Below are 23,742 nucleotides of genomic sequence, written 5' to 3'. Positions count from 1 at the left end.
TAAGAATAAGATAAACATAGAAAATAAAAAAATGATTATATGCAAACTTAGTACATACTAGTGCAATTTCTGTCTTCAAGTTCATTTTTTCTACTATCAATCAGTTGTAGATAGAGAACATGAATTATCCATAAATTATTCTTGGAAAGTAAAGTAACAACAACCAATGGAGCCATCATGGCTCGGTGTGCAGAAACTGCTGCTGTCAAGAGACCAACAGTTATTTGACAGGTAATTCACAGTTATCTGATGGGTTTATTAAGTAATTTGATGATAATAATAATAATAATAATAATAATAATAATAATAATAATAATAATAATAATAATAATAATAATAATAATAATAATAATAATAATACAGTAATATAATAATAGTAATTTCACACTTCAGAAAGATGAAAAATTCCACCCTTCAGAAAGATTACCAATTAACAAAATAATAAATGTAATTTTTTACCAAAGGTTGGTCTTTACCCCTATGAAAGGTATAGACAGAAATGCAGCTATTTTGTGAGAGAACTAAAGCTTGAGGTGAGGGGAAGGAGTAGAGTGCAAACCCTTGGCAGAGATTTGAAGTCTGAATTTTTTCATTATTGCTATGCTGATGCTGTATTCTGTAAGTTATTTTAGAAATGTATACCATACTGTACAAGAATTATTGATTATTTTTTCCATTTACCAGACGTTGGTGGACAATCACACAAGTAGATTTAATGGGTGCCCCAGTGAAGGATATTAACATCCAAGCTATACTACCTTCATGGAACTTCTCACAGCTTACTGTTCCGTCTGTTTTCCTGGACTATGGCTATTATGAGTTGAGATATTTTCTGTTGGTAAATGCATCTAAAATCTTTCCTCTTCAGAGGGATGACTACACATATGTAGAGATTATACCGGTGAGTAAAAAACAATAATTATACAGTATTTTAGATTGTATTTTTGTGATATTGTAATACAGATTTAACATATTATTGTTTATGAATATTACAAAATTTTCCTACATTCACCAAAAATTAATATAGTGTTTCCACTCCTTTTTATATTTTATCCAAACTCATTGAAAACATGAAATGCAAGAAAAGTTATAAATATTCAAAAGCAGAAACAGGTTTCTGGTAGGGTGTTTGTAATAAATCATGGTCATACAGTATATCTTCTAAGTAATTAATTTGTTTCTTATAGATTATTTATATTTTTCCAAAGTACAATCAAATTAGTTGTATTGTATTATAGAAAAATATATGAAATACAATAAAACTAATATTCACATTGAATTCTACCGAGAATTATTAACATTATAAAATTGCTAGCTTAATAAGAAATATGCATATGATTTATATTTTATCATTGGGAAAACATTGCCAAATTTTTATAATGACATTGCAACGCTCATTCCTCCATAGATTTATAGGCTATTGTGAAAGTATCTCTTCATAAGGTTTTTCCTGTATTTTATAATTGAAAGCTCTAAGTCTTCTGAATACAAGATGATTTTCTCATTTTCTCTGTTCTTTACATTTGCACTGTGTTCCTGATTATTCCACATCATTTGGAGTGCTTAATGAGAGTTGTTGATTTTTTGTGAACGTTCTTTTAATTTTTTCTTGCAGCTTTAGAAGTCAGTGGAAGCCCATAAAAATAACTTCATGTAAATTATAGATAATTTCCTGTGAAAATCCAGCTTGACTCTAAATATCATTTATTAATTTTATTTTTACTCCTAGTGTTATTCATTTAAGGGTTTGCTTTGATAAAGTAAAGTCAAGGTTTTGCTGGGACCAATAAAGAATGTGATATTTAGATAGTATAGGTTATTCATTTGGAAAATGAAAGCTTGAAAAGCACCGAGGCCATCATGAATAAGCCATTTGCTGACAAACTGTTCATTGATGAACTGACCAAAATTTATGGAAACTTGATCAGAGAGAATAAGAACTAAAATGAAAATAAAGTGCATTATTATGTATGCTTGAGCATTCTTAGAGATATTTGGAAAAGGTTCTGGAGGAAAAGTGTAAAAATTTGTGAAAAGAATCAATAGTGAGGTTTGGTTCATGTCAGAGATTATAACAGAACCAGTCCATATAAGATAACCACAGTTGTAGCTATTGAAAAGATGGAGATTATGCTCTTGTTTGTGGTTTACTAGTCCTATGATCGATCACTAAAACAAACAATTGTATGGGCTTTACAGAAGATACTTGTAAGTTCCAGTAAACTAGCAGTGTTACATTACCACTGCAGAAGATCAAGACTTGAATACTGGCAGTTATATCAGGATTTAAGATAAATGTTGATTTCCACCAGAGATCAATCAACACTTGCACCTTTGTTGTTTTTATGGTAACAAAGGAAGCTAGGTCTGGAAGTTGATAACCTACGGATAACAACAGAGAAAAAGATTGTAAAAATGTTTTAGAGATGAAGAATGGAATGCAGAGGAGAGGATGAAAAAAATAAGAATAGTGCTCCCCCACCTTTACGTGGGAATAGGTTCCAGAACCTGCCATTGAAAATGCTTATATCTGGTTTATAACTGCCAAATACCCAGTACCCCATAAACTAAAATGCTTCTGTCTATTTTGACATTTCAATGCTTAATTTGGTAGTTCAAACAAATATATATATTAAATTACAATACGAAAACAATTTAATATCATTTAAAAACAAAATAACATCCCAAACCATGATCCCAAAACTTCAGAAACATTTTAGATTAGTACCTTTTACAACTGTTACTCTTAAGTTTATTCTCCCCCTAAAATGCTTATAATAAGGATTTCCTCATTGTAAAGTAATATTAATGTAAGCAGCAAAATATCTATAAAATGGTATGTACAAATAAATTAAATCTGTCTTACAGAATGTTTGACAACTAATCGAGGTATATACAAATAAATTAAATCTGTCTTACAGAACGTTTGACAACTAATCAAGTTAACGCTGTGCTCTATACATAAGCCATTTTCTCTCATAGTATTGAAGTTGAAAAACATTTAAAATTATCACTAATTCACTTTTTTATAGCAACACTTTATTCAATAATTACTGTATTTTTTCATATGTTCGTGTATGAATACAGATTTTTATGATAAAAATAATTTACAGTGTACTTATAATGTTCTATTAAGCTCTCTCTCTCTCTCTCTCTCTCTCTCTCTCTCTCTCTCTCTCTCTCTCTCTCTCTCTCTCTCTAAGGATAATGTCAGATGTATTTGAAATATTACTGTAAATTGTTTTGAATAATAGAGCATATTGTACTTACAATGTACTTACAGATCTATTAAGCGCATTCCAGATTGGGCTCCTTACTGAGCATAATAGATGTATGATTCTGTCTCTCTCTCTCTCTCAGGGTAATGTAAGATGCATTTGAAATGATATTGCAGTAAAGATTTTTGATGATAAAGCATGTTGTACAATATTTAAAATATTTGCTAATTACAGTAGTACCTTGAGATACGACATTAATTCGTTCCGAGGCGCCCTTCGTATCATGAGGTTTTCGTATCTTGGACCACATTTTACATGTAAAATGGCTAATCCGTTCCAAGCCCTCCAAAAACACCCCAGTAAATTTCATAATAAAGCTAAATGGACCTGTAAACAATGAAATACTACAACAATTTGGACCATTCAGTACCTAAATTAATAACAAAATGCAAAATAACCTGTAAATAAAGTGTATATTAGTGTACATGGTAACAAGAAATATACTGTACGTAAAATGTGGAAGCTTACCTTTCGAGTGAGGCTATCTCCAAAAGTGGCGGCAGAGGAGGGGGAGGAGGAGGACAAATGGCAGATAACGTACGTACGTAGGCTACGTACACTTAACTTTACGAAAACACCTAAAAAATTTAAGGAAAACTAAAACTAAAATTTACGAAACACATTAACAAAACTGTAACACTTAACTTTACAAAAAACTAAAAATTAATGTTTTTTTTTCTTTTTTTGATTTTTACTTTTTTTTACTTTTACATAGGCTTTTTTTTTTTTTTTTTTTTTTTTTTTAAAGAATTTCAACTTCATCACCACTTTCAACGTTCTGTTTATCACTTGGTTCTTCCTTTTTGCTTTCAACTTTCTTTTTTCATCACTTGGTTCTTCCTTTTTGCTTTCAACTTTCTGTTTTTTATCACTTGGTTCTTCCTTTTTGCTTACTCCTGCTAATGCTGAAGGCCTCTTTAAAAAATAACGATCCAAGGAAGATTGCTTCTGCCTACTTTTCACAATGTTCCTGAAACGACTCAGGCAAACGTCATTGAACTGCGCAAGCATACGACCTGTGTGAGCCTTTTCGGGGTGTCTTTTTTTGATAAACGATTGCACTTTATGAAAAGCGGCTAGAACATCCTTAATTTCTGCAGTTGTCATAGGGTCCTCCTCCTCTTCCTCGGCGCTGCTAGAGAACTCCTCTTGAACGACATTATGTTGCATGGCCTCCAACTCCTTCAGGTCATCCGTCGTAAGCTCCTCTTGGTGCTCCTGGAAAAGGTCGTTGATGTCGTCCTCGCCGACGACCAGCCCCATGGACTTGCCGAGTGCAACGATCTCGTCAAGATCTGGTTGGGAAACAGTATCGGGATTGCCAACTGTTTCGGACTCTGCAGCACCAGCTTCGCCCACCTCGAATCCCTCGAAGTCTTGGGGGGATACGGCATCAGGCCAGAGTTTCCTCCACGAGGAATTCAAGGTTCGCCTTGAAACCTCCTGCCAAGCTTGGTCAATGAGTCGGAGACAAATGACGATGTCGAAATGCTCCTTCCAAAATTGACGCAAGGTGAGGTTTGTGGTATCGGTGATGTCGAAACATCTCTTGAAAAGATGTTTCGTGTACAGCTTCTTAAATTTCGCTATCACTTGCTGGTCCATGGGCTGGAGGAGAGGGGTGGTGTTGGGCGGAAGAAAAAGAATCTTAACGAAGGAATACTCCGCTAGGATATCTTCCTCGAGGCCAGGAGGGTGGGGAGGGGCATTGTCCAACACCAGCAGACATTTCAGGGGGAGGCGCTTCTCTTCCAAAAATTTCTTCACTGTCGGGCTGAAACAAAGATTTACCCACTTGGTGAACAAAAGCCTCGTTACCCAGGCTTTTGCATTAGCCCTCCACATCACTGGAAGCTTCTCCTTCAGCACTTTGTGGGCCTTGAAGGCTCGAGGAGTCTCGGAATGATACACCAGTAGGGGCTTCACCTTACAATTCCCACTGGCGTTGGAACAAAGTGAGAGCATAAGCCTGTCTTTCATAGGCTTATGCCTGGGTAGCTTCTTCTCTTCCTCCGTGATGTACGTCCGACGAGGCATTTTTACCAAAAAAGGCCAGTCTCATCACAGTTGAAAACCTTCTGAGAACTGTAGCCTTCCTTGGTCATCATCTTGTCGAAAGTGTTCTTAAATGCTTTAGCTGCTTTTGTGTCCGAGCTGGCTGCCTCCCCATGATGTACCACCGAATGGATGCCAGTCCATTTACGGAATTTTTCGAACCAGCCATGCGAAGCCTTGAACTCTGGGGTTGGCGTTGAAGTCCCTTCCCCTCCGTCGTCTTCCGCCTGTGCAATCAAATCGCCGAAAATAGTGCTGGCCTTGTGGGCAATTGCCGTCTCCATTACCGTATCGCCAGCGATTTCTTTGTCTTTTATCCAGACGAGGAGCAGCCGTTCCATCTCGTCGTGCACGTGGGTCCTCTTACTGGACAAAATAGTGATGCCCTTCGACGGTGTAGCTGCTTTGATGGCATCCTTCTGTTTAAGGATGGTGCCTATTGTCGACGGATTACGGCCGTATTCCTTTGCGATCACACTCAATCGCATACCAGCTTCGTACTTCTTGATGATCTCCATCTTTGTCTCCAAAGAGAGCATGCGCTTCTTTCCGTGAATTTCAACTTTCTTGGGACCCATGACTACGTTATCTTATACGTAATTTACGTATAAGTTACACAATAAAGTTTTTGCACAACACGATAATACATACTGCAACAAAATCACTAACAAATGTACGTTACTAAACGAAATCGTTGGACCGAACGAATGCCACGTGCGTACAGTAAAGATGCTGATACAAAGAGGCCGTGGTAGGCACGCCACCACATACATTTAAGATGCATGATGGGAGGGATGCTGTCCAATAGGAGAGAAGGATCTCATGGTGGTGACTAGCATCAGGAACCAATGGGAGAACAGGAGGATGGTGGCGAGTCTACTAGTACTAAGATGGCAGCGTGCGGCGCGATTTTCAAAATTGTTATCCGGGCGAATCTTGGACTTTCAGCAACCTTTCGTATTTTGAAAACTTTTTGTATATAGAGCCATTAAATTTTTCGCATTGGCTTTCATATCTCGAGTATTTCGTAAATTGAGCCTTTCGTATCTCGAGGTATCACTGTATTTTCACGTTTATTTTTCAGTTTGCTTTTACTGGAAAATAAAATTTGAATAATTATTGAATATTTTAAATATTGTACAACATGCTTTATCATAAAAAATCTTTACTGCAATTTTGCAAATGCATCTTAATACCCTCAGCATGGGGCCCAACCTGGAATAAGCTTAATAGATACATAACTACAGTAAAGTATGCTGTAAATCATTTTGATAATAAAAAATCAGTACAGTGGAACCTCAGTTTTTGTATATAATCCGTTCCAGAACCTCCCATGAAAACCGAAATGTACAAAAACCAAAACAATAATTCCCATAAGGAATAATGTAAATACAATTCATGCATTCCAGACCCCCAAAAATATTAACAGAAAATGCATTTTATAGGGAATAAACACAGTTTTACATACAGAAAACAATGAGAAATAAATATAAATGATTAATGAAATGAATACATGAACACTGTCAGCGTATGTTTACTGGCACTAGGACCAGCTGGAGAGTTAATGGACCCCTGTTGCACAAGAAGACTATCCTGAGACCTCAGTTGTGTGGTCAGTTTGGTCTTAGACTACAACCTCGGTGGTCGTGAGTTTGATTCTCGGGCATACCATTGAGAAGTCAGAGATGTGTATTTCAGGTGGTAGAAACTCACTCGACATGGTTCAGAAGTCATGTAAAACCGTTGGTCCCATTGCTGAATAACCACTGGTTCCATGCAACATAAAAACACTACTCAAACAAACAGAGACATTTGTTTCTGGCTTTTCTTTAAAATTTGCCTAAAGTTAAACATGACATTGTCATTAACATGTTGGGGACATGGATTCCAACTTCTTTGTTGTGATGATAATTCTTCACAAATTTTTTTTTTTATATCATTCCACTTTGCAAACATGTCTTTAATCCCTGAAGTAGGCACATTATGTATGCCCATTCATTTTTTGAATTTTTCAGAACAGTCTCTGCTGGCCTTAAATTCACTAACAGCAGCACTTGTAGGCATTTTCTCATTGAGATCGGCATGCAACTTCCTCCAACACTTTGCTACGAGTTCTTTCTTAAATTCTATAGTGATTCTCGCCTATTTTACACAAGGGCTAGCACTTGGAGCTTTCTTTGGTCCCATGATGGGTTATTTAGCAGCTGCACTTCAATAAAAAATCACAAAAAAACGAACACAAACTCAGAATGGGACACGAAAGAAGAAGGGATGCTTTGTTTTGGCACTTGATTTGTGGCCCCGGATGGAGCATTTCCGAGTGTACGAAAACCGAGGCAACGTACGATAACAGAGACAAAATTTCGTAGAAAAAAAGTCTATGAAAACCGAAAAGTACGAAAAGAGAGGCATATGCAAACTGAGGTTTGACTGTATTTAATCACAAATACAATGTGAAAAATGCAGTAATAATTTTCCCAACAATTTTAGAAGTATGGTCCATAGAAAAATCTGCAATTAGTGAAAGTTCCCCTTGGAAAAGTGAATAATGTGTTTCACAAAAATCTGTGACAAAGTGGACCATGGAAATGTGAAATGCAAAAAATTGGGGGGGGGGGGGCACTTTAAATGCTTATCAAAGCTTATGATGACATGGAAACAAAGGAAAAATTATAGCCAGGAAAGTGACCTAGTGGATGCTAAAAAAAAAAAAAAAAAAAAAAAAAAGTAAAGGGTGGTGGTGTTATATGAAGTAAGAGATTCTTGATGGCCTAAATCCTGCTTAGGCAAACATGGTCCATGGACCACATGCAGCCAGTGACTGGCCTGTGTTGAGCCCTCGGTCATGTTTTACTTTTCATGAAAATAGAATATATTACTTAGTAAAAAAATTGAAATGATTACCTGATGCAAGAGTTGGCACTTTGCTCTTGTTGCATGCCACTGCTTCATCACATTTGGCATATTAACAGAAGAGAAAAATATGATTTAAAACTGGAACCACTTTAGAGGCTTTCTTTTAATTAAAAACATTAGCGTTTGCACTATATTACCACCACATGACTAGTCTGCATTCAGAATTCCACTCATATGTGATATTTTATGATTATTGGAAATTTTTATATCTATAATGTTTTCATCACAGGTATGTTTTAGAAATAATATTGATTGGCCGAGAGAAAAGTGACGGTTGCAGTTGTAGCAGTGTTTGTTTTTTACCTATTTTGCTTGTTATCATGATAGCTTTAAAATGTTTATAAAGATGTTGCTATGGAATTTTCACTCTATTTCAAGTGTTTTTATAATAAAAAAAATTGGAGATTAATAAAATCCTTTTAAACATTTCTTTACCATTTTTTGCAAAGCATACATTAATTTTTAGTAAATATACATACATTGATTTTTAGTAAGTATACATATATTATTAGTTTTGTAGCTTTAGTTTGGCATACTAGATGCATACATGTATTATATTAAAAATGTTTCCCCTGGCCTAACCTAAATATTTAAGAGTGGTAGGGAGTAGATGGAGGAGGAGTGCCATGCAGCGGTGGAAGACCATATATCAGAAGAGTTAGAACATTTCCTTTATCTTTGGAACATTTTGACTTCAAAGCAGGGAGTTAAATTGCAGTGAATAAGACTAGCAACAGAATTGGTAAAATGAAAGGATATTCCCAGGATGTGTTGCATATCCAAGGGATACTAATCATAGAAGTTGTACTGAATTATCCTTCCAATTAATTAACTTAGTTTATTCCAAAGCAATTTTGACCAGAACTTATCATAGTAAATTAGATGTTGACTCAAGAATTGTACTGTGGAAGTGAAGGGGAGCTCTTTGATTGCAGAACAAGATGCAATAACTTGAGGGTACTCATTAAATTGAGGAAATGAAAATGGGCAAGGGCTAAATACAAACCAACGCATGCTCTTCAGGTTTATGGTACTACTTTTATAGTCCAGAGAATCCAGCAAATGACCTAAATCCAGTTTACTCTTTCTTGAGGCAAGCTGGACATCAAAATGAATATAATTTTATTAATATTGAAATCTTTTAGGCATTAGTGAGACTTTTTTTGCATAATTGCAATGTAATTTCTAAGAACAAATCAGTAACTTTCACAAAGAAAATGCTTATATTTACACTGATGTAGGTATTCCATTATAGGTACTAGTTGCTTTGTATGGGTGTGCAGTCGCAAAAGGCCTTGGGAAGATTATATTAAAAGACAGGATGTTGCTGAAATGTGCATGTATTTATAACCCAAAATAAATTAAAAGTTCAAAGATTAAGATGGTCTTGGTATTTGAAGAGAATGAAGAGGAGCATCTAAGCAATAAGTATTAGATATTAAAGTAGCAAAATAAAGGCCAGTAGGAGCCATAAAATCATTCAGTATAGACATAAATGAAGACCTAGGCTGGATAGGAATTAGGGTAGAAAATACATTAGCTACAAGAGGATGGAAAAACTGATTTCATGTTTAGCCTTGTAAAAAGAAAACGTGATTGGAAATGTTAATAATGATGATGATCCAAAGAAAACTCATAATCACAAGAGGCAACAAAATGAAAAAGTGAATCTACAATAATATATGTCTTTTTGATGTTATTTTGAATAACAAAATCAAACATATTTTATTGTGGATTTACATTTCCAATGATGATGATAGTAGTAGTTCATTGTTGACTGCAGGTATTCTATTATAGTAAGATGCCATGATGTTTCAACTTTTGACATTCAGGCAGGCAAGATAAAGAACCATATTTTCATTGCAATTTTGTTTTTTTCTCATAATTTTCTTGCATTGCTCTTTACTTGTGGCTTACATTTTTCTTCCATAGACACCACTGGCTGCCATCATCATTGCAGGATCCATGTCCAGCATAACCAGAGGATTTGCTCAGACTGCTTTTCTAAATCCTCAAGGCTTATCAATTGATCCTGATTTTCCTAGTGACAAGGTAATAGATGTTTATTAGATAAACACATTGTTTATCAAAATTGAAATCTGTTTCTTTTATTCTAAACCTATTCATACAATATATAAACTATAACAAAGACAATGATTACCCAATAAACAAAATTTTATTTATGTATATGCAAATTACCCAGTAATTAAATAGCTATAGTTTTTAACTAAATGGCAAGCTAAGATTGGCGTAGGAATAGCCCCACCCTTTATCAGGGAAGAGACGAAAAACTTGGCAAAAACTTGGCAATTTGTTTCAGCCGTGTTTGACGACGGACATTGTCGATCCGCAGGTGGTGGTTTGAAATTCCTGCCGGTTACCTGTGGTTTGCTAATTGAAGTACACTTTACTGCTGGTAGGTTTTCACTTAACATTTTGTGTAAAGACTTTTTCCTCTTGTTTGGACTGAAAGTTTTCTATTTTTTGACTTGAGAATTTTTGCAACATTGATGTCTGATGCTAGTTTGTCATCAACTCGTATTGTAGCAAAGGCTGTAATACGAGATTAACTTCCTTTAAGTATGACTCACACACAATTTGCACTTCATGGAGGGGTCAAATTTGTTCACCATCGTTATTGTGTAAGGAATGTATAGATTGGGATATGTATTAAACATGGAAAGTTTTTTCTTCTTATTTATATCACCTAGAAAGGGATAGGAAGAGAAAGGCTAATATTCGACATGGCAAGACGAAAGCTAGGCAGGATAGTACCTGTGATGTCTCCTATTCCTTCTCAATCTTAACACCACAACCTTTACCTGATTTCCTCGTTAACTCCCCGATCCCATTGCCGAATTAAGAGTCGAAGTTGAAGTCGAAATTCCACCATAAGTTTAGTATTATTATAGAGTCTATGGCTCAATTAGGTTCTTCATTTAAAGCCCTAATGGAGACGGTAAGTAATCAAGTTGGTGATAATGCAAGTGAAGTGTTGTTAGTGGAGGAGCTGGTTTTCTGTCCCGCTGATTCTCCAAGGGACGTCAGTGGGGTCTGCCATTCGTGTAGTTGACCCCTTAGACTTACCAGTTGCATCGCTGGCCGTCACAGGCAGCCATTAGAAAGGCATCATTAAGGAAGTGTCGAAACTTTCGTCGAGCTCTGAACCTTCCAGTCCGGAGATTAGGTGCCAGTAGCGCTTTAAGGAGAAGTCTAGGGCGCTGAAGAGGTCATCGTCGGAAATGCCCACTTCCCCTCAAGTAACTTCTAAGAAGTTAAAAGGCATTCCTGCAGTGCAGGATCAACCTTCATGCAGTTTCTGGGGATTCTCCAGAATGTTTCTCTTCTGTTTGCGAGGAGAGTAGACCTTTCAAAGAAGCTAAGAGAGCTTTTTTTCATCTGATATAAAAGTGTGAGCACGTCTGGCACAGTAGCCTCTAAGCGCCCATCATTGCCTGCGTTTGTTAAACTTCACGATCCCCCAGTTACACCTGGACATTTTGTCCCTGTTAGGTTGGAAGATCCTTCCTTGTCGTCACAAGAGGCCTTAGCTGTCGAAACTATGGTTGCTTCCATCTTCCAGACGGTCTCATGGCTGAACTTGTGGTCCACTGTGATAGCCAAAATTGCTTCAGATAGGTCTGTAGAAGGTCTAGTGAGTTTATCCCCACTCACTAGACTATTGCAGTCCAGTGGTAAGGCGTTTTCTTACCTGGCCCATCTTAGTGCTGACTTGTGGGCCAACCTCCTCCTAGCCAGGAGAGATGCAGCTTCGTCCAAGGTGACGAGTGCAGTGGACTCTGAGTCTTTATCGGCGCTCAGGAATGAGGATCTCCTTGCTTCACAGTTTCTGTTCATGAGGACTGAGTCAGAGACTATGATTGACTGATGACGGGCAGATACTAAGGACAGGTTGGTTCATCAGGTGGTTTCCAAGTCGGAGGCACGTTCACGTCACCTGCCTCCTCCTCCCCCTCAGTGACAGGAAAGAAGATCTTCACCTGTTAAGTCTCCTAAGGGTTGTGCTTTGGTGAGGGTCTCTCTGTCCCCCTCTCAGGCTAATGTTAAGCTAGAGTTTCTGTCGTATTTGATTTTGTGTTTTTTTCGAGTTGGTGATGCTTGTTATGAAGTGATTATTGTGTTGTGGTGGAGTTGTGGTATGGTTTCAGTGTTTGTTTGTTCTGGTGTATTGAAATTCAGCTGTTATTTGTTTCTTAAGCCAAGGTTGGGGGTTGTCAGAGAGTGATTGAGATTTGTGGGGGAGAGCAAGTGGGAGGTTTGAAAGTTTTAGGATTGGGGATAAAGTGTTGAAAGAAATGGTTGAGAGGGGAAGGATGAATATGAATAAGGTAAAGGAAATGTTTGAGCGGCCTTTTGAAATTTTGGAAGTGAGACCAAGTGGGTTACGTTATGTTTTGGGGAAGGTGCGAATGGATGGGGTTATGGATGAGGTCAGTGCACCATAACCAGCTCTGCAGGTGGAGGGATGTGCCACAGGAGAATGTGATGAGTGAGTGGTTGAAAGTGAATAAATATGAGCCGAACATCAGTGAGCAAATGGATTTGGGGGATCTGCAGTTAGTGTTGGTTGATTATGGAAGAAAGCAGAAGTTGAAGAAAGGGAATGAAAAGGAAAAGCAAGGACTGCATGATAGAGGGGTTAGTGTTGTGGTAAATATGGTAGATAAAGTATGTGATACAGATAAGCCTAAGGGAATGGATGATACTTATAGCAATTGGGTTTGAGTTGTCAGGGTTTAGTGAGATTTTAACAGGAAGAGAATCAAGTAGTAAGGGCGTGGTTGGCAGTATGAATGAGTCTCTTCAGGAGTTTGGGAGGAATATAAATGAGGTGAGTGATTTGGTGGCAGAGTTACGAGAGATATTCGGGCAAGAGTTAGTAGGGAGAGATGAGATAGTGAATGGGATTTTGGAAGACAGTAGTGAGGGAGATAATGTGAACCTAGAAGAAAGTGGTTTGGAAGATGCTAATGGTGATGCGACTGAGAGAGTGTATGAGGGTCCTCGAATACGATCCAGGGGGCCAGTATCTGAACATCCCTAGGTGTTGCGTAAGGCAATTTAGTGTGGATGTTGTGAGTGTGTGAGGAGACATTGTGAAATGTAACAAGGGAGGAAATATGGAGGAGAGATCTGGCTGTTGCATTTGACAATTTTCTCAAAGGCTGCTTGCAGGAAAGAGAGAGAGAGAGAGAGAGAGAGAGAGAGGCTGGTTGGTTGTTTGGTTGTTGTCTCATTTTGTTGTTTCTGTTCGTATGAATGGATAGTTAGCAAGTGGTATGCTTGTTGGGCAATTGTCGGGGTTGTCTGCTGGTGTGGTTCCTGGGTCGGTCAATCAGTCTGTTATGAACAGTCATAGAAGGCAGTGGTCTTGGAGATAAGGCAGAGTCTATTGATGGTCAGTTGTTATTGTGTGATATGATTGATCTTGATGTATAGTTGTTGTGCATGTGTCTGTTGTATTTGATTTTATGTTTTAATGTTTGTGAATTGTTTGTTGAAGACAGTGTTGGCAGTTGTCTGTGTACTGATTTGTAAAGTTGTCTTTGATGTTGTTGGTATTGTTTGTGCAGCGAGTAGTTGTGTTTTGAGTTGTTGTATGATTTATTGTGTTGTTTTCAAGTTGTTGATGTTTGTTATGAAGTGATTATTGTGTTTTGTTGGAGTTGTGGTATGGTTTCGGTGTTTGTTTGTTCTGGTGTTTTGAAATTCAGCAGTTATTTAGTGTCTGAAGACTATATCCAATGGACAGCACAGTTTCTTACCTGAAGTCAATCATATCTGGTGAGTACATGAATGTGAGAGTTTTGGTTGTGTTAGTCAGTGAACCGATTGTCCTGTCGGTAAATAGTATTGTAAAGGGGAAAGTGTGGCTGGGGGGAACATTGATAGTTGGTACGACTAAAGTAACTGTGGAAAGATTTGCTTGCTTTCTGTGCTTGCTTGTGACCCCCACAACATGTTCTGCGGTCCCCCCCACTTGGACAGACCCTTTCTCAGTCAGACATATGCTTGTGATTCCCTAAAGTTCTTAGCTCTTCAGGAGGAAGTGTTGAAAATGCTGAACTAGGGTGCGATAGAGGGAGTAATGCATCCTTTTCTAGGGTTTTACAGTCGCATTTTCCTGGTACCAAAAGCAACAGACGACTGGAGACCAGTAATCAACCTTTCCACCTTGAATCATTTTGTTGGGGAGATAAGGTTTAAGATGGAGACGCTGCAGGTAGTGTTAGCAGCGGTGAGGGACAATGACATTTTGCTGTCAGTAAACCTAAAGGAGGCTTACTTTCAGATTTCTATTCACCCTTCGTCCAGGAAGTTTCTTTGCTTGACTCTGGAAGAGCAAATATACCAGTTAAAGGTCCTGTGCTTCGGGTTGACCATGTGTCCTCAGATGTTCACAAGGGTCTTTGCCCTTGTCTCGGCATGGGCTCAGGGGATTTGCCTGTAAAGACTCCCCGAAGACTGGCTGGTCTTATCAAGCTCCAGGGAGAAACTGCTGCAAGACAGAGATTGTCTTCTTCAGTTTTGTTGGGAGCTAGGCATAATAGTAAACCTAGAGAGGTTGAATCTCGTTCCCAGTCAGAAAGTTCTTTATCTAAGTATAATTATAGATACAGCAGCGCCGAGAGTTTTTCCATCGGACCAGAGGTTGGAGAAGTTGCAGTTAGTGGCACGCAAGTTCCTATCACAACCAGAACAACCGGCTCACCAGTGGCAGGTTCTTTTGGGAATTTTGTCTTCTCTGGAGAAGCTGGTCCCTCATGGTTGTCTGTATCTTTGGTCTCTGCATTGGAGATTGAAAGACTTCTGGTCCTCAGCATGAGATTCCCCTCTTCAGAGGGTTCCTCTGCACGAAGAGGTGAGGCAAGATCTTTGTTGGTGGTTTGACAACGAGAATCTCTTGGTGGATATCCCTCTGTGTTCTCCTCCTCCAGACTTCCCTCTGTTTTCAGATATCTCTCTCACGGATTGGGGTGCTCATCTAAGGTACCTCATTGCGTCAGGTGCTTGGGGTGAGGAAGACAAGCTGCTGCACATCAACATTTTGGAGCTGAAGGCAGCTTTTCTGAGTCTGAGAGAGTGTTGGGAAGAATAGAGGCCCATTTGCTTGTTCTGATGTCCGACAACACCATGGTGGTGGCCTATGTGAACAAATGGGGAGTCTGGTGTCTTGTCACATCCATTCATTGACAATCTAGTTACACCAGTGGGTGATCGACAACTCTGTGGACCTCTCGGCCAGATACATTTGAGGCAAGAGGAACGTTGTTGCCGACAGGCTTGAGTTATCGGAACCAAATCCTGGGCACGGAGTGGTCTCTGCATCAGGTCACCACGGACAGGCTTTTTCAGGTTTGGGGGAGGCCTATGCTAGACATCTTTTCAACTCGCTTCAACAGAAAACTGGAAGTTTACTGTTTGATAGTCCTGGATCCTTTTGCTCTAGCAGAGAACGCCTCCCAACACCCTTGGAACAACATTGAGGGTACACCTTCCCTCTGTTTAGCCTGATCCATCAAGTTCTGAACAGGGTAATGAGTTCTCAAAATCTCGGGATAATTTTGGTAGCTCCTCTGTGGCCGCAAGCTGAATGGTTCCCGGACCATCTGTTCCTTCCGTCAGAGGTTCCAAGAGAGATTCCCCCATGGTGGCTGGTATTTTGCCAGCCTCATGTCAAAAGGTTTCACCAGTTGGTAGAATCTGTGTCTCTTCAAAGATGGAGATTATCAAGCATCTCCTCCGAGCGAGAGGCTTTTCTCAAGAAACAGCGAGACGTATGTCCATTTACCTCAGGAAGTCCTCTTCAGCAGTTTACCAGGGGAAATGGGCAGTCTACTGCGATTGGTGTCGTTGACAGGGTTTTTCTCCACTCAAAACCTCTGTTCAGTGTATAGCAGATTTTCTGGTCTTTCTCAGGGATGAGAAAGGCCTTTCTGTTTTTGCTATGAAAGTCTACAGAGCGGTGTTGAGTTTGGTGTTACGTCTGAGAGGCATAGACATCTCTTCATTTTGGGAGATCTTGTTGTTCAGGGGTTTCGAGCAGACCTGTTCTCCAAAGGAACTCAAGTCTCCAGCATGGGATGTTTCGCTTGTCTTGAGAAGTTTCACTCTAGCTCCTTTCGAGCCCTTGTGTTGATCATCAGACAGACATTTGACGCACAAGACAGTTTTCCTTTTGGCCTTGGCTTCTTTGAAAAGAGTGGGGAGCTTCATGGCCTAAGTTATGATGTGAAACATACCAGGGGTTGGGGGTCTGTGGCCTTTGAGTTTATCCCAGAATTCGTGGCCAAGACCCAGAATCCCTCAGTGCATGACGACAGATTTGCCTGTTTTTCCATTCCATCTTTGAATGACTTTGTAGACAATGACCCACAAGAGCTCTTGCTATGTCCTGCCAGAGCCCTACGTTGCCATCTTAAAACAACTCTGCATCTAAGACCTAGGTGCTGTTGGCTTTTTGAAGGTACTGGTCGGTCCAGGAAAGAAGTTTCCAAGAACACCATTTCTTACTGGATACATGAGGCGATCAAGCAGGCTTATGCATCTCTTGATGGTTCTGTCGCTGAATCTGTGCAGGCTAGAGCACATGATGTCAGAGGTATAAGTTCCTATCTGGAATTTAAGAAAAATTTTGCTGTTCATAGAATTTTGAACGTTGGTACGTGGATGCGTCAATCCACGTTCACGTCATTTTACCTAAGAGATGTTGCCCACAGGTCTTTGGACACGTTTTCCTTGGGCCCTGTGGTGGCTGCCCAGCAAGTTGTGTAATTCACCTATTGCCATTCACTGGACAATTTTGTATCTTACCTAGGATGATTGTGTGGAAGAGAGATTGAGTGAGTTGGATGGTCTCTTTCTTTCTCTTTGTTCCTTTCTTCTTCCTACGGGTGGGTTGAGGAATAGACACGTGGCAAGGGGAAGTAAGGAGTAATAATAGAACCCTGTGACTTTATGGTTTGTTACATGAACAGTCAGAATTTTCTTTGGTCCCATGGATGCAATGAATCTGCTCATATATCATTGATCCACCTTCTTTAAAACTCATTCTTCTAGAGAAGTAGTCAGGTGGGTTAACTCCCAGCCAATTTAGGATGCTTGTACCTCCCACCAATTATAAGTCTATCCTATTGTTTAGACCAAAGGTTTGTTCCACATATGAACAAATGACAAATTTTAAAATCAATTTGTATTTTTCATAGCTAACAAACCTGAGGTCTTAACGTTTACTGCCCACCTCTAGCTGCACCCTCTCTGTCTCTTATTATCTCCTGCATTGGGGAAAGACTGAAGCGTCACAAGGTCCAATGTGCGGTCTCTGACCACCTATCACCTCATACGTGCAGGTGGTGCCAGATCTTGCAGATCCCTAGCTTTACAGTTTTTTATTGTTTTAACCAGTTACCAGCTGGCGCTTGGAAAGTAATCCTATTGTTAAGACCTCAGGTTTGTTAGCTATGAAAAATACAAATTAATTTATAAATTTGTCATTTCTGTTTTATTCTGTATCTACATAAGGACATTATATTCTGTGGAGTCTGGCTTTGCTAATTGGTTTGCATATTTAACTTTCCGTAGTGTATACATTTAGATTAACAATTAGTTGTATGAATTTAAATTTTTTAGATGATGGCATATAACTATTAAGGCTATTTAGGTATGAGTTGTGTATTTGCTGTAAGATTTGGTTGAAAAATTTATTCATATGTTGTAATAATTTTCTGTATGGTTTTTTAGATCAGTAAAAATAATAGTAATTGATTTAATGGTACCGAAAAATTTTTGCTATTTGATTCTGTATTCATTACTTTTTTTTGCACTATACATTGTATTTTAAGCGTCATTAACAATAATATTGATTTAATGATTGAAAAAACATGTGCTTCTGTGATAGTAGTATATACAAGTTACATCTTTCTCTCTGACTATACAGTGTACAGTAACTTTGTTTCAATATGTAATATAGTGTCCCTCTTTTTGGCAAGAATATAATTGATGTCAGAGAAACATATTACCAAACAAAATAGATTTCTTGATATGATGTGCATTATATTTATCATCCTTTTCCTAATTCAGTATGTTTTACTGTTTTTGTAGAATAAAACTTACTGGTTACATCAGTAAGGACTTTTTTATCTAATATATTGAAAATTTCAAAATGGTTTCTAACTGAATTTCCAATACTATCTGCAAATGAACATAAAAGAAAAACCTTTAAGAGCCTTTTTCATAGATCTATATATTTAATAGATGAGGAATTGTTCTTTGTTTCATGTTATTCAAGGATATTGGTTGTTCAATTCTTTATGATGATTTCTTTGTTACAGAATTTCAATGTGACTTGGTGGTGTCATCAGCTAGACCCCAAGAATGAGACGCTACAGAGAGATAATCTTGGTAATCTTATGCAATTTAACAACCATAGTATACCACCCCCTCTTGAAGCTATAAAAGCAGGTTTGACAGGTGGCGGATGCTATGGTAAAGGTCCAGGTAAGGCATCATATGTTTACAGAGTAAATGGAATGAGAGAAATTGCTTTTTTTTTTGTATGAGGTGCCTGTTGGACTGATAACCTAATGACTTCATCAAACGCAGGCCTAATGAAAATTGGCAGGCCTAAAAGCTTGAGTTTTTAGGGATTTACATATAAATATATTTGTCCTGGTTGGTGATGTTTAACTTAAAAAGACAGATCTGTGTGAAACCATTTTTTCAGTTAGACTGATGACCTAATGACCTTATCTAACCCAAAAAAGACAGATCTACATAAAACCATTTTTTCAGTTGGACTGACAACCTAATGGCCATATCTAACCCAATCTTGACGATAATTGGCTGGCTTGAAAACTTGCCTTGTTAGGAGATTAACCCTTAAACGCCGAAGCGGTAAAAAAAAAATTGTCTCCCGTGTGCCGAAGGTGTTTCAGAGTGAGCGTGGAAGCGGAAAAAATATTTTTTTCAAAAAATCACAGCGCGCTTAGTTTTCAAGATTAAGAGTTCATTTTTTGCTCCTTTTTTTGTCATTGCCTGAAGTTTAGTTTGCAACCATCAGAAATGAAAAGAAATTATTATTATCATATATAAATAATGCGATATATGATAGCGCAAAAACGAAATTTCATATATAATTGTATTCAAATCGCGTTGTGCGCAAAACGGTTAAAGGTAACAAGTTACTTTTTTTTCGTTGTAATGTACACTAAATTGCGATCATTTTGGTATATAACACATTGTAAAACGATAAAAGCAACACAGAGAAAATGTTATCACAAAATAATGCATGAATTCGTAACATGCGGACGTAAACAAATATTTTTTTCAAAAATTCACCATAAATCTAAATATTGTCCTAGAGACTTCCAATTTCTTTCAAAATGAATACAAATGATTGAATATTACTATACTGTAAGAGTATTAGCTTACAATTGCAGTTTTTTACCATATCTGACGAGTTAAAGTTGACCAAATGTCGAATTTTTTTATATGCAATTATTTCGGAAATAAGAAAAGCTACAACCTTCAAATATTTTTCGTTTTATTCTACATGAAATTACGCACATTTTCATACATAAAACTCTATGAAATGCCTAATATGAAACGGAGCAAATATTCCGAGAATGGGACGTACGCATTTCGGAGATTTGTGGCGGAGAATCCGCGCGCGGAGGTTAGTAAAGTTTTTTTTTAAATTCACCATAAATCTAAATATTGTGCTAGAGACTTCGAATTTGTTTCAAGATGAAGATAAATGACTGAATATTACTAGACTAAGAGTTTTAGCTTACAATTGCGTTTTTCGACCATTTCGGTAGAGTCAAAGTTGACCAAAGGTTGAAAATTTGTCACTTATCATTTTTTATATGAAAATATTTCAAAATTGATAAAAGCTACAACCATGGGTTGTTTTTAGTTGTATTGTGCATGAAATTGCGCACATTTCCATATATAAAACTTTATGTAACGGCAAATTTAACATGGTGCAAACATTAGGACAATCGCACGAAAAAAATTTATCGGAAGAGTTACCGCGCGGACGTAAGGAAAAAGTTTTCTCATAAATTCACCATAAATCGAAATATTGTGCTAGAGACGTCCAATTTGTTTCAAAATGAAGGCAAATGATTGAATATTACTAGAATATAAGAGTTCTAGCTTACACTTGCGTTTTTTGACCATTTCGGTAGTCAAAGTTGACCGAAGGTTGAAATTTTTGCACTTATCGTTATTTATATAAAAATATTTCAAAACTTATAAAAGTTACAATCATGAATATTTTTTTGTTGTATTCTAAATGAAATTGCGCACATTTTCATATATAATACTTTATGTAAAGGATAATTTAAAACGGTGCAAAAATTATGTCAGACAAAATAATTTTTGAGATGTGTCACTGATACTTTTTAGTGCGATAAGAAAGAAATTCGCGCTTGCGCGCCTGCGTAACGATTGTAAACAAAACAACGCCTTGATCCGTGAACTCCCAGCATCCCCCAAGGCGTGTGATTCAAAAGTTTTTGGCTGGTAGTCCTATAAGTATTTTTCCGCGAATTTTTAAAAGAACTTTTTTGAGTCAAGGTATGGTACGTCCATTCGGCATAGGGGAGACATTTTTACTCGAAGTTTAATACGTCCATTCGGCGTTTAAGGGTTAAGTGAAAATATATTTATCCCAGTTGATGACAGTTAATTGGAAAAGACAAATCGATAGAATACCATTTCTTAATAGGATTTGCCCTATTAGAATGTGTGGAGATTGCTTATACACCTCAAAGAGACAAACACCAGGAGAAAGCCATCACAAGTTTAAGGTCCAGTAGAAATGCTTGATCCAATAGTCCATTGGAATGCTTTATAATGCTTCTCATGGCTGAAGAAAGGTGGCTTCATCGATCTTGGTGGGATTGGCTTCTTAAAGTGTTGAAGTGGGCATCACAATTTTAATGAAAACCATGCTTCAAGTCTATGTAGTTCAAAAACATGATATAGAGTAGACTTTTATCCTATTATGGTGGAAACTGACATCTTTCAGTGTCTTACAAATAGGAACAGCCTTAACTGGAATAAAGACACTGATTGGACTAAAATCTACCACTGCACCAGTTGCAGAAGTTTTGCTTGGACTGGTGTAGGCTGGGGGTTGAAACTGTCCACAGATTGGAGTTGGTCTTTGCTGCTGCTGCTGAATAGCCTCTATTATCTGATCCGAGACCCTCCAGGATAACATGCAAGTGTGAAGGTTTCAAGGTGAGTTTACACTAGGCTTCACCGCACGCTGCATATGTAAGACTCATCACCAACTCCTCCCAAATTCTTGTTAGCCCTGCTTACTGGACTGCTCATCAAGACACCCCACACCACTAACTCACGAAAATGATCAGTCCAGTAGGCAGGGCTAACAAGATTTTGGGAAGAGTTGGTAATGAGTCCTACATATGCATTGTGTGGTGAAGCCTAGTATAAACTCACCCTAACGTGAACAAGTTCTGAAAATATTGACAATGGAGTTGAAGCAACGTCTCTCATTTAGGAAGATTACCAAGGATGTCGGCCAATAGATCTAGAGGGCTTGTGAACCATCCCTATAGTGGTCAAAGCAGTACCACTACAGGTATCTGGTGATGTTCTAAGCTTTGAGCCTTAAGCAAACTGCCCAAATCAAACTGAAGAACTTTTACCATCATAAAGCTAGTTCTGCCACCTCTGTCTAGCAGAAAGGGCAATGTTATGCTACAGAAATGGATGGCATTTATAGGCTTGTGGATATATACCCTTCTTTCAGGGGTGCTAGCAGTTTCTTAGTGTTCCTTCTTTTAGGTGACTGCATCTTCTTGTGAAAAGGCAGAACACTTTCTAGATTCCTTATGGTAGTCTTTGTAGTTGCTCAATTTGAGTAGTCCAGTAGTCTAATCCTGTCGGGATTCAGCCTCATTAAAGTCTTGTCTCTTTCAGAACATGTAGCCCTCACAGTACAAATGGACATATATAGATATTTTTTTCAGTTTCCAGACAAGATATTAATTTAGTATTGTGATAGTTATTTTTCTATGCATGCAATGAAACTGTGCATTGAATGCAATTTGAAAGATAGGCCTGGGATTATATTAATGAGGTTATCATGATTAATGAAAGATCATTGTTCATTTATGTACAATCTGGTTCCTTTCAGGGACATCTTTTCTGAACTTACCAGTCTGATTGTAAGATAACCAAAAGGTCTTGAGCAACTTTCAGTTGAAGCCTTGAATATAGTACAGTAAATATCAGTCATCCAAACTTCACATAAACAGGGGTTGGGGAAGAAATTTGGCCTGTTTAGAAAAAAGGTGCTAAGTAAAAATATTTGTCATACCAACACTACATATATATATATATATATATATATATATATATTATATATATATATATATATATATATATATATATCACATACATATATATATATATATATAGATATATTATATATATATATATATATATATATATATAGTGGTCCCCCCGTATTCGCATTCTCCGGATTCGCGGACTCACACATTCGAGGATTTCTCTCAGGAACGTTTCCCTGCATTATTCGCGGAAAATTCGCGCATTCGCTGTATTTTTCTGTGAGAAATATCCACAAATTCCTGGTTTTTTTTATCAATTTCATCATAAAATGCACTTTTTGTGATAAAACTATTAAAAAAACAAAGTATGAACATTTTTTGTGGTTTTTCTTGAGATTTAACTAACAAAATAGCCTGTTTTTAGCATTTTTATAGGGGTTCCAAATATTCGCGGGTTCTAACTATTCACGGGGGGTCTGGTACGCATCCCCCGTGAATACGGGGAGGACCACTGTATATATATAATATATATATCTATATATATAATTATATATATATATATATAGATGCATATATAAAAGGCAGTCCCTGGTTCTTGGCAGGGGTTCTGTTCCTGATGACATGACAATAAACAAAATTCGGCGATAACTGGAGATTGGCACTGATAACCGGAGATTGTGCATATCGATGACAAAAATCCAGTTATTGTCGTCACTAGACAAGCTCTGCAAAACTGGAACACCATTAACCAAGGCTGCCGATAACTGGTGACTGCCTGTACATACACACACACATATATACATACACAGTAGACCCCCTTATTCGTGGAGAATAAGTGCGAGACTCCCCCGTGAGTAGCTAAAATCCGCAAATACTGAAAACCCCTCTACAAATGCTTAGATTGAACCTCCTAATTTGATAGTACGTAAAACACAAAGACCTCTAGAAATAGTTATACCTGAGTTTTTTAATAGTATTACCCAAAAAGTTAATTTAGTCATGAAAATTATATGAAAAATACAGTAATTTGTGAATATTTCTCAGTGAAAAATACCACAAATAGACGAATGTTCCACGAATAATGGATATTTATGGTCCATAGAAGAATCTGTGAATAGATGTTATGGGTTGATGACAGCATC

General features: G+C 37.7%; 1 protein-coding gene across 3 annotated transcripts in view; it reads left to right on the top strand.

Moving 5' to 3' along the window:
- The window catches only part of LOC135219572 (polycystin-1-like protein 2), a 444,330-nt gene that overhangs the window by 275,914 nt on the left and 144,674 nt on the right, over window positions 1-23,742 (top strand). For all 3 annotated transcript variants that reach the window (XM_064256448.1, XM_064256449.1, XM_064256450.1), the window contains 3 exons: window positions 685-901; window positions 10,182-10,301; window positions 18,602-18,767. In XM_064256448.1, the coding sequence (XP_064112518.1) occupies window positions 685-901; window positions 10,182-10,301; window positions 18,602-18,767 (503 nt within the window). The remainder of the gene's footprint in view (window positions 1-684; window positions 902-10,181; window positions 10,302-18,601; window positions 18,768-23,742) is intronic.

Source organism: Macrobrachium nipponense, chromosome 1 (genome assembly GCF_015104395.2).
Source record: "Macrobrachium nipponense isolate FS-2020 chromosome 1, ASM1510439v2, whole genome shotgun sequence".
NCBI classification, from domain to species: domain Eukaryota; kingdom Metazoa; phylum Arthropoda; class Malacostraca; order Decapoda; family Palaemonidae; genus Macrobrachium; species Macrobrachium nipponense.
The sequence above is the reverse complement of the archived record's forward strand: the minus strand, read 5'-3'. Positions and strand labels throughout refer to the sequence as shown.